The sequence below is a fragment of the Oncorhynchus nerka genome, linkage group LG20 (genome assembly GCF_034236695.1).
Source record: "Oncorhynchus nerka isolate Pitt River linkage group LG20, Oner_Uvic_2.0, whole genome shotgun sequence".
In the NCBI taxonomy this organism is placed as follows: Eukaryota; Metazoa; Chordata; class Actinopteri; order Salmoniformes; family Salmonidae; genus Oncorhynchus; species Oncorhynchus nerka.
Window position 1 is genome coordinate 88,058,382 of NC_088415.1, and position 18,414 is coordinate 88,076,795.

Here is an 18,414-nt window from a genome sequence, read left to right on the forward strand (position 1 = left end):
TGACAAAACTACAACCGATGACTTTTAATTACGTTAATTGTCTCCGATTGATTGGTTGTTTGCTTATGAGGAAATATAGAAACTAACTGTTACGGTCTGATGAAGGGTTGAACATCGTAGACAAAATGGATCAGCAGGGAATATACAATGAGGTCCAAAATTATTGACACCCTTGATAAAGCTCATTTAAATACTGAGCTATATTGTATAAACAAACAAAAAAGGAAGTTCTATTATTTTATACTATTACAAATGCTTAGAGAGATTTTGTTTAATGTAGTTTTTCTCAAAAAGGTTAGGGTAAAAATGATTGACACCCGTTTTCAATTGAAGCACTAGAGCAAAGCATTATATTATACAGCTGATGCTGCAGATGCAGCGAAATCCTTTGTCCGCGCACACACACACACATTCACACGCACGCACGCTCGCTCGCACGCACACACACGGACACTCACACACACACACATACACAGCTGTCTTTTTAAACATGTCTGGAAAAAAACTATACTATACCTTTGTCGAAAGAAATGATCTGAGCTGCATGCGATTAAACACGCGCTCCTTTCGTTGCCTTCATTTGGACACCAAACCCAAAGAAATGTAAACACATAGAGTTTGCTAAACGGCATTGGAACTTGGATTGGAACCGGTGCTTTGGTCAGATGACATGAAATTATAGGTATTTTTTGGGCACGCACACCAGTGGTGGGTTCGGCATGGAAATGAGAATGCATCAGCAGACAAGAGCCCCGTACCTACTGTAAAATATGGTGGTGGATCTTTGACATTACGGGGCTATTCTGCGACCATGTCTCACAGCTGTTTACTTGTGAAGGTGTACTGAAGGAGTACTGAAGGAATACTGAAGATCTACTCAAGGAATACTGAAGGAGTACTGAAGGAATACTGAAGGAATACTGAAGGTGTACTGAAGGTGTACTGAAGGAATAATGAAGGAATACTGAAGAAATACTGAAGAAATACTGAAGGTGTACTGAAGGTGTACTGAAGATGTACTGAAGGAATACTGAAAGAGGACTGAAGATCTACTGAAAGAATACTGAAGGTGTACTGAAGGAATACTGATGTGTACTGAAGGTGTACTGAAGATGTACTGAAGGAATACTGAAGGTGTACTGAAGGAATACTGAAGGTGTACTGAAGGAATACTGATGTGTACTGAAGGTGTACTGAAGATGTACTGATAGTTTACTGAAGGAATACTGAAGGAATACTGAAGGAATACTGAAAGAGGACTGAATATCTACTGAAGGAATACTGAATGAATACTGAAGGTGTACTGAAGGTGTACTGAAGATGTACTGATAGTGTACTGAAGGAATATTGTAGGAATACTGAAGGAATACTGAATGTGTACTGAAGGAATACTGAAAGAGGACTGAATATCTACTGAAAGAATACTGAAGGTGTACTGAAGGAATACTGATGTGTACTGAAGGTGTACTGAAGGTGTACTGAAGGAATACTGAAGGTGTACTGAAGGAATACTGATGTGTACTGAATGTGTACTGAAGATGTACTGATAGTTTACTGAAGGAATACTGAAGGAATACTGAAGGAATACTGAAGGAGGACTGAAGATCTACCGAAGGATTACTGAAGGAATACTGAAGGTGTACTGAAGGAATACTGATGTTTACTGAAGGTGTACTGAAGATGTACTGATAGTGTACTGAAGGAATACTGAAGGAATACTGAAGGTGTACTGAAGGAATACTGAAAGAGGACTGAAGATCTACTGAAGGAATACTGAAGGTGTACTGAAGGAATACTGATGTGTACTGAAGGTGTACTGAAGATGCACTGATAGTGTACTGAAGGAATACTGAAGGTCTACTGAAGGTGTACTGAAGGTCAACTGAAAGTGTACTGAAGGTGTACTGAATGTCTACTGAAGGTGTACTGAAGTTCAACTGAAGGTGTACTGAAAGTGTACTGAAGGCCTACTGAAGGTCAACTGAAGGTGTACTGAAGGTGTACTGAAGGTGTACTATAGGTGTACTGAAGGTGTACTATAGGTGTACTGAAGGTCAACTGAAGGTGTACTGAAAGTGTACTGAAGGTCAACTGAAGGTGTACTGAAGATGTACTGAATATGTACTGAAGATGTAGTGAAGGTGTACTGAAGGTGTACTGAACGTCAACTGGAGGTGTACTGAAGGTGTACTGTGTCACATGGAATAAATGTTGTGGATCTTAATGTTTTTCCTCATAAACCTGGACTATCGGACCTCCATTTTATTACGTTTGCAATCGCAACAAATAATCTGCTCAGACCCCAACCAAGGTGCATCAAAAGTCGAGCTATAAATTCTCAGACAACACAAAAATTCCTTGATGCCCTTTCAGAATCCCTCTGCCTACCCAAGGACGTCAGAGGACAAAAATCAGTTAACCACCTAACTGAGGAACTCAATTTAGTCTTGAACAAAACCCTAGATGCAGTTGCACCCCTAAAAACAAAACAAAAATTCTCATAAGAATCTAGCTCTCTGGTATACAGAAAATACCCGCGCTCTGAAGCAAGCTTCCAGAAAATTGGAACGGAAATGGCGCCACACCAAACTGGAAGTCTTACGACTAGCTTGGAAAGACAGTGCCGTGCAGTACCGAAGAGCCCTCACTGCTGCTCGATCATCCTATTTTTCAAACTTAATTGAGGAAAATAAGAACAATCAGAAATGTATTTTTGATACTGTCGCAAAGCTAACTAAAAAGCAGCATTTCCCAAGTGAGGATGGCTTTCACTTCAGCAGTAATAAATTCATGATCTTCTTTGAGGAAAAGTCATGATCATTAGAAAGATAATTATGGACTCCTCTTTAAATCTGCATATTCCTCCAAAGCTCAGTTGTCCTGAGTCTGCACAACTCTGCCAGGACCTAGGATCAAGAGAGACACTCAAGTGTTTTAGTACTATATCTTTTGACACAATGATGAAAATAATCATGGCCTCTAAACCTTCAAGCTGCATACTGGACCCTATTCCAACTAAACTACTGAAAGAGCTGCTTCCTGTGCTTGGCCCTCCTATGTTGAACATAATAAACGGCTCTCTATCCACCGGATGAGTACCAAACTCACTAAAAGTGGCAGTAATAAAGCCTGTCTTGAAAAAGCCAAACCTTGACCCAGAAAATATAAAAAACTATCGGCCTATATCGAATCTTCCATTCCTCTCAAATTTTTTAGAAAAAGCTGTTGCACAGCAACTCACTGCCTTCCTGAAGACAAACAATGTATACGAAATGCTTCAGTCTGGTTTAGACCCCATCAAAGCACTGAGACTGCACTTGTGAAGGTGGTAAATTACCTTTTAATGGCGGCAGACCGAGGCTCTGCATCAGTCCTCATGCTCCTAGACCTTAGTGCTGCTTTTGATACCATCGATCACCACATTCTTTTGGAGAGATTGGAAACCCAAATTGGTCTACATGGACAACTTCTGGCCTGGTTTAGATCTTATCTGTCGGAAAGATATCAGTTTGTTTCTGTGAATGGTTTGTCCTCTGACAAATCAACTGTAAATTTCGGTGTTCCTGAAGGTTCCGTTTTAGGACCACTATTGTGTTCACTATATATTTTACCTCTTGGGGATGTCATTCGAAAACATAATGTTAGCTTTCACTGCTATGCAGATGACACACAGCTGTACATTTCAATGAAACAAGGATGAAACCCCAAAATTGCCCTCTCTAGAAGCCTGTGTTTCAGACATAAGGAAGTGGATGGCTGCAAACGTTCTACTTTTAAACTCAGACAAAACAGAGATGCTTGTTCTAGGTCCCAAGAAACAAAAAGATATTCTGTTGAATATGACAATTAATCTTGATGGTTGTACAGTCGTCTCAAATAAAACTGTGAAGGACCTCGGCGTTACTCTGGACACTGATCTCTCTTTTGACGAACATATCAAGACTGTTTCAAGGACAGCTTTTTTCCATCTACGTAACATTGCAAAAATCAGAAATGTTCTGTCCAAAAATGATGCAGAAAAATTAATCCATGCTTTTGCTACTTCTGGGTTAGACTACTGCAATACTCTACTTTCCGGCCACCCAGATAAAGCACTAAATAAACTTCAGTTAGTGCTAAATACGGCTGCTAGAATATTGACTAGAACCAAAAACAAATATCATATTACTCCAGTGCTAGCCTCCCTATACTGGCTTCCTGTTAAGGCAAGCATTACATGGGCTTGCTCCTACCTATCTTTCCGATTTGGTCCTGCCGTACACACCTACACGTATGCTACGGTCACAAGACGCAGGCCTCCTAATTGTCCCTAGAATTTCTAAGCAAACAGCTGGAGGCAGGGCTTTCTCCTATAGAGCTCAATTTTTATGGAATGGTCTGCCTACCCATGTGAGAGACGCAGACTCGGTCTCAACCTTTAAGTCTTTACTGAAGACTCATCTCTTCAGTGGGTCATATGATTGAGTGTAGTCTGGCCCAGGAGTGTGAAGGTGAAAGCTGTCTCTGCCTGGCCGGTTCCCCTCTCTCCACTGGGATTCTCTGCCTCTAACCCTATTACAGGGGCTGAGTCACTGGCTTACTGGTGCTCTTTCATGCAATCCCTAGGAGGGGTGCGTCACTTGAGTGGGTTGAGTCACTGACGTGATCTTCCTGTCTGGATTGCCCCCCCCCCTTGGGTTGTGCCTTGGTGGAGATCTTTGTGGGCTATACTCAGCCTTGTCTCAGGATGGTAAGTTGGTGGTTGAAGATATCCCTCTAGTGGTGTGGGGGCTGTGCTTTGGCAATGTGGCTGGGGTTATATCCTTCCTGTTTGGCCCTGTCCGGGGGTATCATCGGATGGGGCCACAGTGTCTCCTGACCCCTCCTGTCTCAGCCTCCAGTATTTATGCTGCAGTAGTTTATGTGTCGGGGGACTAAGGTCAGTTTGTTATATCTGGAGTACTCCTGTCTTATCCGGTGTCCTGTGTGAATGTAAGTATGCTCTCTCTAATTATCTCTTTCTCTCTCACGGAGGACCTGAGCCCTAGGACCATGCCTCAGGACTACCTGTCATGATGACTCCTTGCTGCCCCCAGTCCACCTGGCCGTGCTGCTGCTACAGTTTCAACTGTTCTGCCTGCGGCTATGGAAACCTGACCTGTTCACCGGACGTGCTACCTGTCCCAGACCTGCTGTTTTCAAATCTCTAGAGACAGAAGGAGCGGTAGAGATACTCTTAATGATCGGCTATGAAAAGCCAACTGACATTTACTCCTGAGGTGCTGACTTGCTGCACCCTCAACAACTACTGGGATTATTATTATTTGACCATGCTGGTCATTTATGAACATTTGAACATCTTGGCCATGGTCTGTTATAATCTCCACCCGGCACAGCCAGAAGAGGACTGGTCACCCCTCATAGCCTGGTTCCTCTCTAGGTTTCTTCCTAGGTTTTGGCCTTTCTAGAGAGTTTGTCCTAGCCACCGTGCTTCTACACCTGCATTGCTTGCTGTTTGGGGTTTTAGGCTGTGTTTCTGTACAGCATTTTGAGATATCAGCTGATGAGAGAAGGGTTATATAAATAAATTTGATTTGATACTGAAGGTGTACTGAAGGTCAACTGAATGTGTACTGAAAGTGTACTGAAGGTCTACTGAAGGTCGACTGAAGATGTACTGAAGGTGTACTGAAGATGTACTGAAGGTCAACTGATAACCCTATTTTTTTCACTTTGTATTCATGTGGATGATTACGATCGTGTCTCTCTCAACTAGTTATGAAGATATAGGTAACCCAATGTTGTAATGTTACGTTATGACAGTCATGTAGGTGAACCCATGGTATAATGTTATGTTATGAAGATGTACGTGACCCCATGGTGTAATGTTATGTTATGACAGTCTTGTAGGTGACCCCATGGTGTAATGTTATGTTAGGAAGCTGTAACCTTTCCCCTAATTCGCAGGTTTTCCAGAAATTCCCAGAATCCTCCAACCTTGATTTCTGAAAAACCTGAGAATTTTGCAAGTATGACCATTCCGTTCTAACAGTGATGAGCATGATTATCTATCTCACCTGCTTGTTCATGAAGATATAGATAACAGGGTTGAAGACCGTGCTGGTCTTGGCCATGATCGCGGGGACGATGCTGGCCTCGGGGGTGACCAGGCCAGGGCGTCCGAAGGTGGCCAGCAAGGCCATGACCCCATACGGCAACCAGCACATCAGGTACACCATCACCATGACTACCACCATGACGAGAACACGCTGCTCCCTCTTCCTGCTCATAGCTGTGTTGATGGCGGTAACCTGCCGAGGCAATAAGCAGGGGAGGAGAGACGACGTGTGCAGTCGATGAAAGAGAAAGGTAACAGAGGGGGGGGGGGGCATAGAAAGACAGGAAGCGAGAGAGAATAACCTTTAGAATGTCATTCTTGCTCCTCAGACACAGGGAACTCAGTGGCATTAGAGTGGAATCAGAGAAAGACAATGAAGGGAATGAGATGGAGTGGCTTTTCCCAGACAGGCATGTTCTGACAAACAAACAGAAAGTGCTTAGCTACTATTTAGGAGTCCTCATTTTATAGATTTTTCCCCAATTGTAAACAGTTGGTCAGCACCAGAGGAGGCTGGTGGGAGGAGCTATATATATATATTTACCTTTATTTAACTAGGCAAGTCAGTTAAGAACAAATTCTTATTTACAATGACGCACTATCCAGGCCAAACCCGGATGACGTTGGGCCAATTGTGCGCCGCCCTACGGGACTCCCAATCACGGCCGGCTGTGATACAGCCTGGAAATGAACCAGGGTCTGTAGTGACACCTCTACCACTGAGATGCAGTGCCTTAGACCACTGCACCACTTGGGAGCCCCGTTCCATAAAACACATCATATGGAAACCACGTTTGACTCCTTCCATTATTAATTCCAGACATTACAATGAGCTGTACTCCTATAGTGCCTGCCACCAGCCTCCTCTGTTAGGCACAATGCAACATCAGGGATACATGTCACATATCTTGACATGGCTGGATTGTGAGGAACATACTCATGCACACACACTATAGAAACACACACACTATAGAAACACACACACAGTACCCGCTGGGATTCTTGCTCCGCACAAACATGAGCTGTTTTTATTTCACTGTCTGTGGCTACCCGTAATATCAAATCAAATGTTATTTGTCACATGCTTTGTAAACAGGTGTAGACTAACAGGGAAATGCTTACTTAGGGCCCTTCCCAACAATTCAAAGAAAAAAAAGATAAATTAATAGTAAAATGTATATTTCTTTAAAGAATAACACGTGGACCAAATAAACAAGTTTCCACGGAGACAGACACATTTACATTTACATTTAAGTCATTTAGCAGACGCTCTTATACAGAGCGACTTACAAATCTGCTAAATGACTTAAATGTGTCCTTTAGTTTCCATTGGGCTGACCATTATTGTTACAATGTCCATTGGTGCATGTGAGTACCTGTGCTGTGTGTTTTGGCTCTTGTGCCATTGTGGATTGCGCAGATGATTACGGGTCTCGTCCCGTGTGTTAATCATTGTGTGCTTGTGTTATTTATTCAAGGTACTCCTCTCTTTTGTTTGGGTTTCTACCCTGTGTTTTGTTACATGGTTGTTTGGTCTTCATACCTTTACACGGCGCGCTGTAATTTGGGCTTAATAAAAGAAACGATTAAGCATTCCCGTGCCTGTCTCCCGAAACATTTATGCCAGCGTGACGCACTCAGACAACATCAGAAAAAAACATTACTGAAACCTAAAACAACTTCCAGGTTTCAGCCATCAATCACTAATCTCATGGCAGCTAATCATGACAGCAAGATTCACTCAATCCGTCTCTGCCTTTGTCTCTCCAAAGACAATCCTGTGATGATTTGATAAATGTTGGTCTCTTCCCACTCCCCTATGTATTGTGGGTTAGGGTTAACTAGGCACTAGCGAACAAGGGGTTATTATCACATTTCAAAGTATTTTGATATAAATTAGTCCCAAACATTACCATAATTATTATGTTTACAGTGGGAATTACCAGGAAATTGGTTAAGGATTGGACTGCTTGGGACTCTTTATTCCTGCTGCTGTTGAGGCCTCTGCGTCATAAGCAACTTTTTTCAGTTTGGCCTAGAGGCAGAGACCAATTTAACCAAAAGCATTTTAAGCAGGAAAAGGTCAGAATTGGAGAGGAAATGTCAAATCTTCGATGGATGCAAGGCTTTTCATCCACTCCATTTTGGCTCTAAACAACGCTTTGGTCCATAAAATAACTGTTCGTCTGGTGAAAGGGCACTAAATGGGTTCAAAGAGCGTTAGATTGAACCCATTAAGCATCCTTTGATTTCCCCAAACAGTCGACTAAAAGGTTGATTGGGTAAATCATGACTCTGCTCATTAACTTTAAAAGCCTTGGAAAGAGGAGATACAAACACAGAAAACAAAATGTCCCTCAAGGAGCATAGTGTTGTAGCCAAGAAGAGGTCAACATTATTGACATCCCTAAAGGTTCTTAGAAATAAAGTAATGTATAGTTTTGAATTTGGTCTCATATGCATACCACACAATGACTACATCAAGCTGGTGACTACAAACTTTCTGGATGCATTTGCAGTTCGTTTTGGTTGTGTTTCAGATTATTTTGTGCCCAAGAGAAATTAATGGTAAATATTGTATGAGTGAGAAAGCTACAGAGGGTCAAAGATCATAACCCTAAGACATGCTAACCTCTCACCATTACCAATTACAGGGGAGCCCCCCGCCCCCCCCCTTTATTGGGGGAAAATGTACTTACTATGACTGTCATATGTGGTTGACCCACCTATCTCTCTGTAAGTCGATCTGGATAAGAGCGTCTGCTAAGTCAGGGGTTCCCAATTTTTTTCACACAGGCCCCTCTTCCAGTATTGGGGAACATCCCAATTTTTCAAATGTTGTACTAATGAATACAAAATGAAAAGCTGAAATGTCTTGAGTCATTAAGTATTCAACACCTTTGTTATGGCAAGCCTGAATAAATTCAGGAGTAAAAATGTTGCATTGGCTCACTCTGTGTGCAATAATAGTGTTTAACATGATTTTGAATGACTACTTCATCTCTGTACCCCACACATACAATTATCTGTAAGATCCCTAAGTTGAGCAGTGAATTTCAAACACAGATTCGACCACAAATACCAGGGAGATTTTCCAATGCCTCATAAGGGCACCTATTGATGGATGGGTAAAAAAAACAGAAATTGAATATCCCTTTGAGCATGGTGAAGTTATTAATTACACTTTGGATGGTGTATCAATACACCCAGTCACTACAAAGATACAGGCGTCCTTCCTAACTCAGTTACCAGAGAGGAAGGTAACTGCTCAGGGATTTCACCATGAGTCCAATGGTGATGGTAAAACAGTTACAGAGTTGATTAATGACTGTGATAGGAGAAAATTGAGGATGGATCAACAGCATTGTGGATATTTCCCAATACTAACCTAATTGAAAGAGAAAAATTAAGGAAGCCTGTACAAAATAAAAAATATTCCAAAACATGCATCCTGTTTACAAAAAGGTGCTAAAGTAATACTGCAAAAAAGGTGTCAAAGCAATTCACTTTTTTACCTGAATTACAAAGGATTGTTTGGGGCAAATCCAATACAAAACATTACTGAGTGCAACTCTCCATATTTTCAAGCATAGTGGTGGCTGTATCATGTTGAGAGTATGCTTGTAATTGTTAAGGACTGGAGAGTTTTTCAGGATAAAAAATAAATAGAATGGAGCTAAATACAGGCAAAATCCTAGAGGAAAACCTGGTTCAACCTGCTTGTCACCAGACACTGGGATATGAATTGCCGTTTTAGCAGGACAATAACCTAAAACACAAGTCCAAATCTACACTGGAATTTCTTACTAATAATACAGTGAATTTTCCTGAGTGGTGAAGTTACAACTTTGACTTAAATCTACTTTAAAAAATGTATGGAAATACCTGAAAATGGGTGTCTAGCAATGATCAACAACCATTTGGCAGAATTTAAAGAATAAAAAATCAAATAAATTGGGCAAATGTTGCACAATCCAGGTGTGGAAAACTCTTAGAGACTTACCCAGAAAGACTCACAGCTGTAATCACTGCCAAATGAGCTTCTCCAAGTATTGACTCAAGTGTGTGAATATTTATGTAAATGTATTTTTCAATACATTTGCTAACATTTCTAAAAACATGTTTTTACCTTGTCATTATGGGGTATTTTGTGTAGCTATTGTGTGTAGCTCCATTCAGTTTTTTGTTTTTCCTGAAAAATTCTCCAGTCCTTAACAATTACAAAAATACCCACAACATGATCACAGCCATTAAACTCTTTAACTGTTTTAAAGTCAAAATTGACCTCATGTTGAAATCCCTGAGCAGTTTCCTTCCTCTCCGGCAACTGAGTTAGGATGGATGCCTGTATCTTTGTACTGTCTTCGTGTATTGATTTTTTCTGAAGGCATTGTATATGTAGTATGGAAGATGTATTGGTGGCCTAAGATCAGTGAAACAATACTACACAGAATAGAAGCAGCAGTAAGGGAAAGGGGAATACCTAGTAAGTTGTACAACTGAATGCCTTGAACTGAAATGTGAGTCAGAGAGGTAAGGGGGGCTGCCTTAAACGACATCTTCAGCACCCGGGGAACAGTAGGTTAACTGCCTTGCTCAAGGGCAGAGTGACAGATTTACATTGTCAGCTCTGGGATTTGATCCAGCAACCGTTCAGTTACTGGCCCAACACTCTAGCCACTAGGCTAGTAGCAGTAGTAGCAGCAGCAGTAGCAGTAGTACTAGCAGTAGAAGTAGTAGCAGTACTAGCAGTAGAAGTAGTAGCAGTACTAGTAGTAGAAGTAGTAGCAGTAGTAGCAGTAGAAGTAGTAGCAGTAGCAGTAGAGGTAGTAGCACCAGTAGTAGTAGTAGTAGTAGTAGTGGTGGTAGTGTAGCAGCAGTGGTAGCAGTGGCAGTGGCAGCAGCAGTGGCAGCAATGGTAGTAGTGGGGTAGTAGCAGCAGTGTAGCAGCAGTAGTAGGCAGTAGTGGTAGTAGTAGCAGGTAGCAGCATCAGCAGTGTAGCAGCAGTAGTAGCAGCAGTAGCAGTAGTAGCAGTAGCAGCAGTAGTAGCAGCAGTAGCAGCAGTAGTAGCAGTAGCAGCAGCAGTAGCAGCAGTAGCAGCAGCAGTAGCAGCAGTAGTAGCAGTAGCAGCAGCAGTAGCAGCAGTAGTAGCAGTAGCAGCAGTAGTAGCAGTAGCAGCAGTAGCAGCAGTAGTAGCAGTAGCAGCAGCAGTAGCAGCAGTAGTAGCAGTAGCAGCAGTAGTAGCAGTAGCAGCAGTAGTAGCAGCAGTAGTAGCAGTAGCAGCAGCAGTAGTAGGCAGCAGTAGTAGCAGCAGTAGGCAGCAGTAGTAGTAGTGGCAGTGTAGCAGTAGCAGTAGCAGTAGTAGCAGCAGTAGCAGTAACAACAGTAGCAGCTGTAGTACCAGCAGTAGCAGTAGCAGCAGTAGCAGTAGAAGTAGCAGCAGTAGAAGTAGTAGCAGCATCAGTAGCAGCAGTAGCAGTAGTAGTAGAAGCTGCAGCAGTAGTAGTAGCATATCCTGTTTCTGTAGCTGAGACAGCTTGATGTACAAGTACCACAAGACCACTGAGTTGGTAAATTCACAGCATAACCCTAACCTTCAATGAGTATTCAACCTCTCTGTAGTGTGAACAAAGAACCCATTGTCTTTTGAATGTAATACTGCAGTCCATTTATTTTAAGCAGTCTCAAAAAAATGGTTTAGAATTTAGATTTAGAAAAATAGTTGTGGTATTACATATAATCAAGGTGCTGTGTCAGTGTGTGCCAGTGTTACTCTGGCTGACACTGTAATGGCAATAAACTAGAATAATTAGCATGTGTCAAATGAGTGTCCCTCCCTGGGGACAAAACGGTCTGAAATCTGGTTCCATTGGAAGTTTCATTTTAATAACAGCAAGGCAACGTGTTAAGGCTATGACGGACCCTCAGAAGGTCTGAATGTGACCTTTGACCTCCGTTGCCCTCACAAGCTACACACAAAACAACAACAAAAACTATGTTTATGAGGACTTGTGGTATAAACATAGGCGAGGGGAAACGCTGATGGACACCGCCTCACAAATGCACTTCTATACGTGCTTAATTGTATGTAAAATCAACTTAAACTGTGGCCTGCATAAAAGTATTAAGAGCCACGGGTTATTCCAGAGCCCTGTCTCCGAAGTCTGACTGACCAGCTACACTACGTATAGTGCTGTGAACAGGGTGTTAAATTGGAATTACATGCGCTGTCAAACAATGTAATGTCAGTGAAAGGCAAGGGCGAATACCATATGGTCAACTTCTTTTTGCCTGAAATGTATTTGAACATTAGCATTGCTTACAGTACATCTATGCGTCATCCTTACAACTCTGGCTAACAATTAATCTGGAAGTCTATACTGCCCCACACCAGTGTCTCCTTAAAGCGAGCCAACAACTACGAGAAGACACTTTCTTTGCAGACACAGCGCCGGCACCAGCCCACAAATTAGAGTGCCTTAATGGACTTAATTAATCCACATAATCAGTCAATTTAAAGCAGTAGACAACCTAAATGGATTAAACGTGTGCCCCTAATGCTGGAGTGAGTCGATACCTCGCGTCCCCCGTGCTGTCTGCTTCCTTCAGCGCCAGGGACAACATGGACCTGCAGGTAATTATACTGGATGAGTGGAAGGTTGCCTGTATGTCCTTGTCGAAGGTGAAATCTGGGGCCTCTGATTTGAGTGTAATGCTCAGGCTACTATAATGAATTACCCTTAAGGTGCAGGAAGTGCTGGGAGAGCAAGAAACCTGTGGCCTCTCATGCCCATGTAATGTCCAATCTATTTCCAGCGTGTGTCGTATCACAGAGGAGTTGGGTGATAAATTACGTGTTCATAAGCCCCCCTCCCCACCTTCTCTATATTTTAGATGGAGGTGATTAGCATCGGTGGCTCGCCAGCCTTGGAATAGGTGAGCCTCTACGTCGACTGGGCAGTGAAGCGAAAGCAAAATGACCGTGTACTGTTAGCCGAGGGAAGACAAAAAGGCCTCTCACCTTTAGTGCTTTAATGCCTCACTCATCAACCCCAGAAAGACAAACAGGCCTATTCCACCTATAGGGATGCATGCCGCAAGCAACAACCCACAAACCTGCCACCCGCACCACCACATGGCTTCCCTCAGAAGACTCTTATAAAGCAGAGGGCAGATCAATGTGGGTTAGCATCTGTCAAACAAAAGAGGTCTGCCAGAATGTATCGTCTACGCCTCACAATCTTGGTAGAGATGAGCCGGAACAGAATGGTTTACAAAAGATTAAAACTTTCTGAGTGAAGACTGAATTTCATATCTCCCTAACATAATCCTGAGACCAGAACCACACCAGTTTCTCTCAGGGGCTTTTAAAATCAAGGCAAGGCCTGAAACCAAGGCAAGGCCTGAAACCAAGGCAAGGCCGCAATCAAGCTTTATAGCGATGCTTATTCTGACCTCTGGATAGGTTTCCTTTCCTAAAATTCTGTATAGTGAGGAAGAATCTGTGGAATCATAAGGGAATCAATCAGGCCATCTTGAAGTTCTAATGATTGTTCTAATGACAACATTATCTGTTCATTCATTACAGTCCTTTAAAAACCGGGTGTATGTTAAATATTGTGTGCTATTGGAAAAAAAAAATGTTTGACTTTGGATGACCAAGTAATGATGTTTGTAATGAACTTTAGGTCTGTTTTCCTCAGAAGTTAAATACGCGTTGTGTTTTGTTTCCTTCTTCACACCTGAAAATATATTTATCAAAGGCTCTTTCTATGTTGTTCAGTATTAGAGGGGGTGGGGAGGTCATACACCTCCCAACAAAACAAATAAAGACACACGGGCACATTCATTTCAAATCAGACTCAAACAGCCACACAATGACATATTCCCAAACACACACCAGACACACACCAAGCCCAGAAAGACACACACCAACCCGATAAATATACACACCAGACACACACCAACCCCCTAAAGACACACACTAACCCCAGAAAGACACACACCAACCCCAGAAAGACACACAAACCCCATAAAGACACACACAAGCCCCCTAAAGACACACACCAAACCGATAAATATACACACCAGACACACACCAACCCCCTAAAGACACACACCAACCCCAGAAAGACACACACAAATCCCATAAAGACACACACAAACCCCCTAAAGACACACACCAACCCCCTAAAGACACACACCAACCCCAGAAAGATACACACGCAGCACTTTTGACTGCCTGTTTCGCTTCAGCATTCCAATTCCTGAGTCCACATGGAGTCCCTGCCAGTCCTGCTGTAAGCCTGTTAAATGTGATAGATCGTACACTTTGGGTCTCCCACATTAGGCTACACGAGGCTATAGTGGCCTGCTGAGACTCACTTGTAAAGCTCTCTCTCTGTAAGAAGACTAAACACTCAACTGCGCCCAGCAACAAACGTTCACAATCATTTGACATTTTAGGTGACACTCTTATCCAGAGAGACTTACAGTAGCAAGGGCATACATTTTCATATCACCCCCACCCCCGTAATGGTTCCCCCGTGATGAATCTTACCCAAAACCCTGTCATTGCAAGCACCATGCTCTACCAACAGAGCCACACGGGACCCCACCAAACCCTCCTTCCCTTTGTGTCACACCATCAAGGTGTTTCCCTTCTGTGCGAGAGGTCAGACACAGGGAATGATTATTGCTTTAACTGAAGGAAAAAAAACAGTGCTACATTACATTGAGGCAAAGCACCGCCAGGTGTTATTAAAACATTATGTTGAGGCAAAGCACCGCCAGGTATTATTACAACATTACGTTGAGGCAAAGCACAGTCAGGTGTTATTAAAACATTACGATGAGGCAAAGCACCGCCAGGTGTTATTAAAGCATTATGTTGAGGAAAAGCACCGCCAGGTGTTATTAAAGCATTATGTTGAGGAAAAGCACCGCCAGGTGTTATTAAAACATTATGTTGAGGCAAAGCACCGCCAGGTGTTATTAAAACATTATGTTGAGGAAAAGCACCGCCAGGTGTTATTAAAACATTATGTTGAGGTAAAGCACAGTCAGGTGTTATTAAAGCATTATGTTGAGGCAAAGCACCGCCAGGTGTTATTAAAGCATTATGTTGAGGCAAAGCACAGTCAGGTGTTATTAATGTCATGCCTGCTCCTGCTCTTCCCCCCTGGCAGTCGAGGGCGTCAGGCTGCCCTGCATTACACACTCCTGCCACCATAATTTACGCACACCTGCCTTCCCTCGTCACGCGCTTCAGCGATATTGGATTCACTCAATCACCTGTTTATTACCTCCCCTGTGTTTGTCAGTTCCCCAGCTCTGTTCCCCACTGCTGCATAGTTTGTCATCTGTCTTTGTGTTTCCCAGTTCTGACGCTGTTCCTGTCCTGTTGCCTGTCCATTCCTAATTAAATGTCAACTCCCCGTACCTGCTTCTATTCTCCAGCGTCATCCCTTATAATCAAAGCATTACGTTGAGGCAAAGTACAGCCAGGTATTATTAAAGCATTATGTTGAGGCAAAGCAACGTCACGCGTTATTAAAGCATTATGTTGAGGCAAAGCACCGCCAGGTGTTATTAAAGCATTATGTCGAGGCAAAGCACCGCCAGGTGTTATTAAAGCATTATGTTGAGGCAAAGCACCGCCAGGCATTATTAAAGCATTATGTTGAGGCAAAGCACCGTCAGGTGTTATTAAAGCATTATGTTGAGGCAAAACAACACCAGCTGTTATTAAAGCATTATGTTGAGGCAAAGCACCGCCAGGTGTTATTAAAGTAGGTTGAGGTTAAAAGTTTAGAGTCAATTGGAGGTGAAGTTCAGGAGGGTGCAGTGATTTTAAATCAGAAGGCAACGGTTAGGAGTGCTGAGATTCCGGCTTGGAGGAGTGCTGAGATATATTCCGGCTTGGAGGAGTGCTTAGACATATTCTGGCACCATGAGCGCCAGCTCTACGCAAATAATAATATAAATGAAAAAGCAGAAGTGACATATTGGAGCTCCTGAGTGGCACAGTAGTCTAAGGCACTGCATCTCAGTGCTTGGGGCTTCACTACAGACCCTAGTTTGATTCCAGACTGTATCACAACCGGCCATGATTGGGAGTCCCATATGGCAGCGCACAATTGGCCCAGCATCGTCCGGGCTTGGGGAGGGTTTGGCCAGGGTAGGCAGTCATTGTAAATAAGAATTTGTTCTTAACTGACTTACCTAGTTAAATAAATAAAATATTGGACACATGGAGCATCCGAGATCGCTCCTGCAAACACCCGTGGAAAAACAAAAAAAGAAAGGAAAATCTTTTTCATGAACTGCCTTGAAACCTTAAAGAGTCTTGTTTAACTCTACATGAGTGTTGTCCTGGTTGATGAGTTCATATTGGGTCAGCTACACTGCTGCCACCAAACCCAACCATCTGGAGAGGTTCCAGAGAGCCGAAGTGTCTGCCTGTCTGCATGCCTTCATTCCAACCAGGAACAGAGTAATACGTTTGAAGAACAAGAACTCGTGGTCAAGGCCAATTAGGTACTACTTGTGTTGTTAAGGAGATGAGCTATTTAAATAAATGTACTGAGATGATGCACGAGTACAATGGTCCTGAGGAGCATCAGAGTCTACAGGCTTCAGCTGTTGTACTCAAGGACAAGAAGCATGTCACACCCCTTAGTATTCAATTAACCAATATTACTCATGTGGTTGTTTTGAACTGCAGTGAACACGAGCGTGAGGCTCTCTGGTCTTTCTTAACCCTTTAAACCTAGCCCCCCCCCCCCCTCCCAGCATTCCTGCGATAATTTATATAATGTGTCCTTTTGCAGTTCAGTGTTGGGGCATTCTAACTTTACCCACTCAGAGGCTGTAAAAACACTCAAAATCAGTTACCAAAGATCTGGGATAAAGGCAGGAATTCAGTTGGTGAGGGATTCATATTGCACCATTAGTAGAGACCTTGAAGAGTAGGAATACTGAAGATAAATATTTGCAATGTAAAAAGGCTAAAAAGCAAGAATTCTTTGAGAAAGAAATTGCTCAACCAGACGGTTGATATGTCAAGTAAAAAAGTATGGTGGATTTATTTTGTATTAAAAATACTTATTTTGGTGAAAAAATATAATTGAATTGTTGACACACTATATTAGGTATCATAAATTGGTTAAACCACATTTCATGACCCATGACCCATTAATCGATATTGAGACTTAAGATTACCTATAAATGTATGCCTATAATGGTAATACTCTCAAGATTAGTCTGAACATGTGGTGAACACGGTGGAAGAAACTAGATCAATTGAAATTTTAAGAAAACCACTGTGAGGGACATTGCACTATTCAGCACTTGAAAACTACATTCATTTCAATGTATACTGAACAAAAAAATAAAAACACATTCATTTCAATGTATACTGAACAAAAAAATAAACACATTCATTTCAATGTATACTTAAAAATATAAGCTAAACATGCAACAAATCCAAAGATTTTACTGAGTTACAGTTCATATAAGGAAATCAGTCAATTGATATAAATTAATTAGGCCCTAATCTATGGATTGCACATGACTAGGGGAGGTAGGGGCATGGATCAGAAAAACAGTCCGTATCTGGTGTGACTGCCATTTGCCTCATGCAGCGCAACACATCTCCTTTGCATAGAGTTGATAAGGCTGTTGATTGTGGCCTGTGGAATGTTGTCCCACTCTGTTGTTGGATATTGGCGGGAACTGGAATAATCTGCCGTATGTGTCGATCCAGAGCATCCCAAACATGCTCGATGGGTGACATGTCTGGTGAGTATGCAAGCCATGGAAGAACTGGGACATTTACAGCTTCCAGGAATTGTGTACAGATCCTTGCAACATGGGGCCGTGCATTATCATGCTGAAACATGAGGTGATGGCCACGGTTGAATTGCACAACAATGGGCCTAAGGCCCTTATCACGGTAACTCTGTCATCAATAAAATGCAATTGTTTTCGTTGTTCTTATGCCTGCCCATACCATAACCCTACCGCAACAACGGGGCACTCTGTTCACATCAGCAAACCGCTCGCCCACATGACGCCATACATGTGGTCTGTGGTTGTGAGGACAGTAGGACGTACTGCCAAACATTCTAAAACAACATTGGAGTCGGCTTATGGTAGAGAAAGGAACATTTAATTCTCTGGCAACAGCACTGCTGGACATTCCTGCAGTCAACATGCCATTCGCATGCTCCCTCAAAACTTAAGACATCTGTGGCATTGTGTTGTGTGATAAAACGGCACATTTTAGTGTGGCCTTTTCTTTTCCCCAGCACAA

General features: G+C 42.5%; 1 protein-coding gene across 1 annotated transcript in view; it reads right to left on the minus strand.

Annotated features, from left to right (window-relative positions):
• LOC115103390 (pinopsin-like) overlaps window positions 1–18,414 on the minus strand; it is a 59,635-nt gene that overhangs the window by 11,352 nt on the left and 29,869 nt on the right. The window contains exon 3 of the mRNA XM_029624301.2: window positions 6,057–6,290. Coding sequence (XP_029480161.1) covers window positions 6,057–6,290 — 234 coding nt within the window. The remainder of the gene's footprint in view (window positions 1–6,056; window positions 6,291–18,414) is intronic.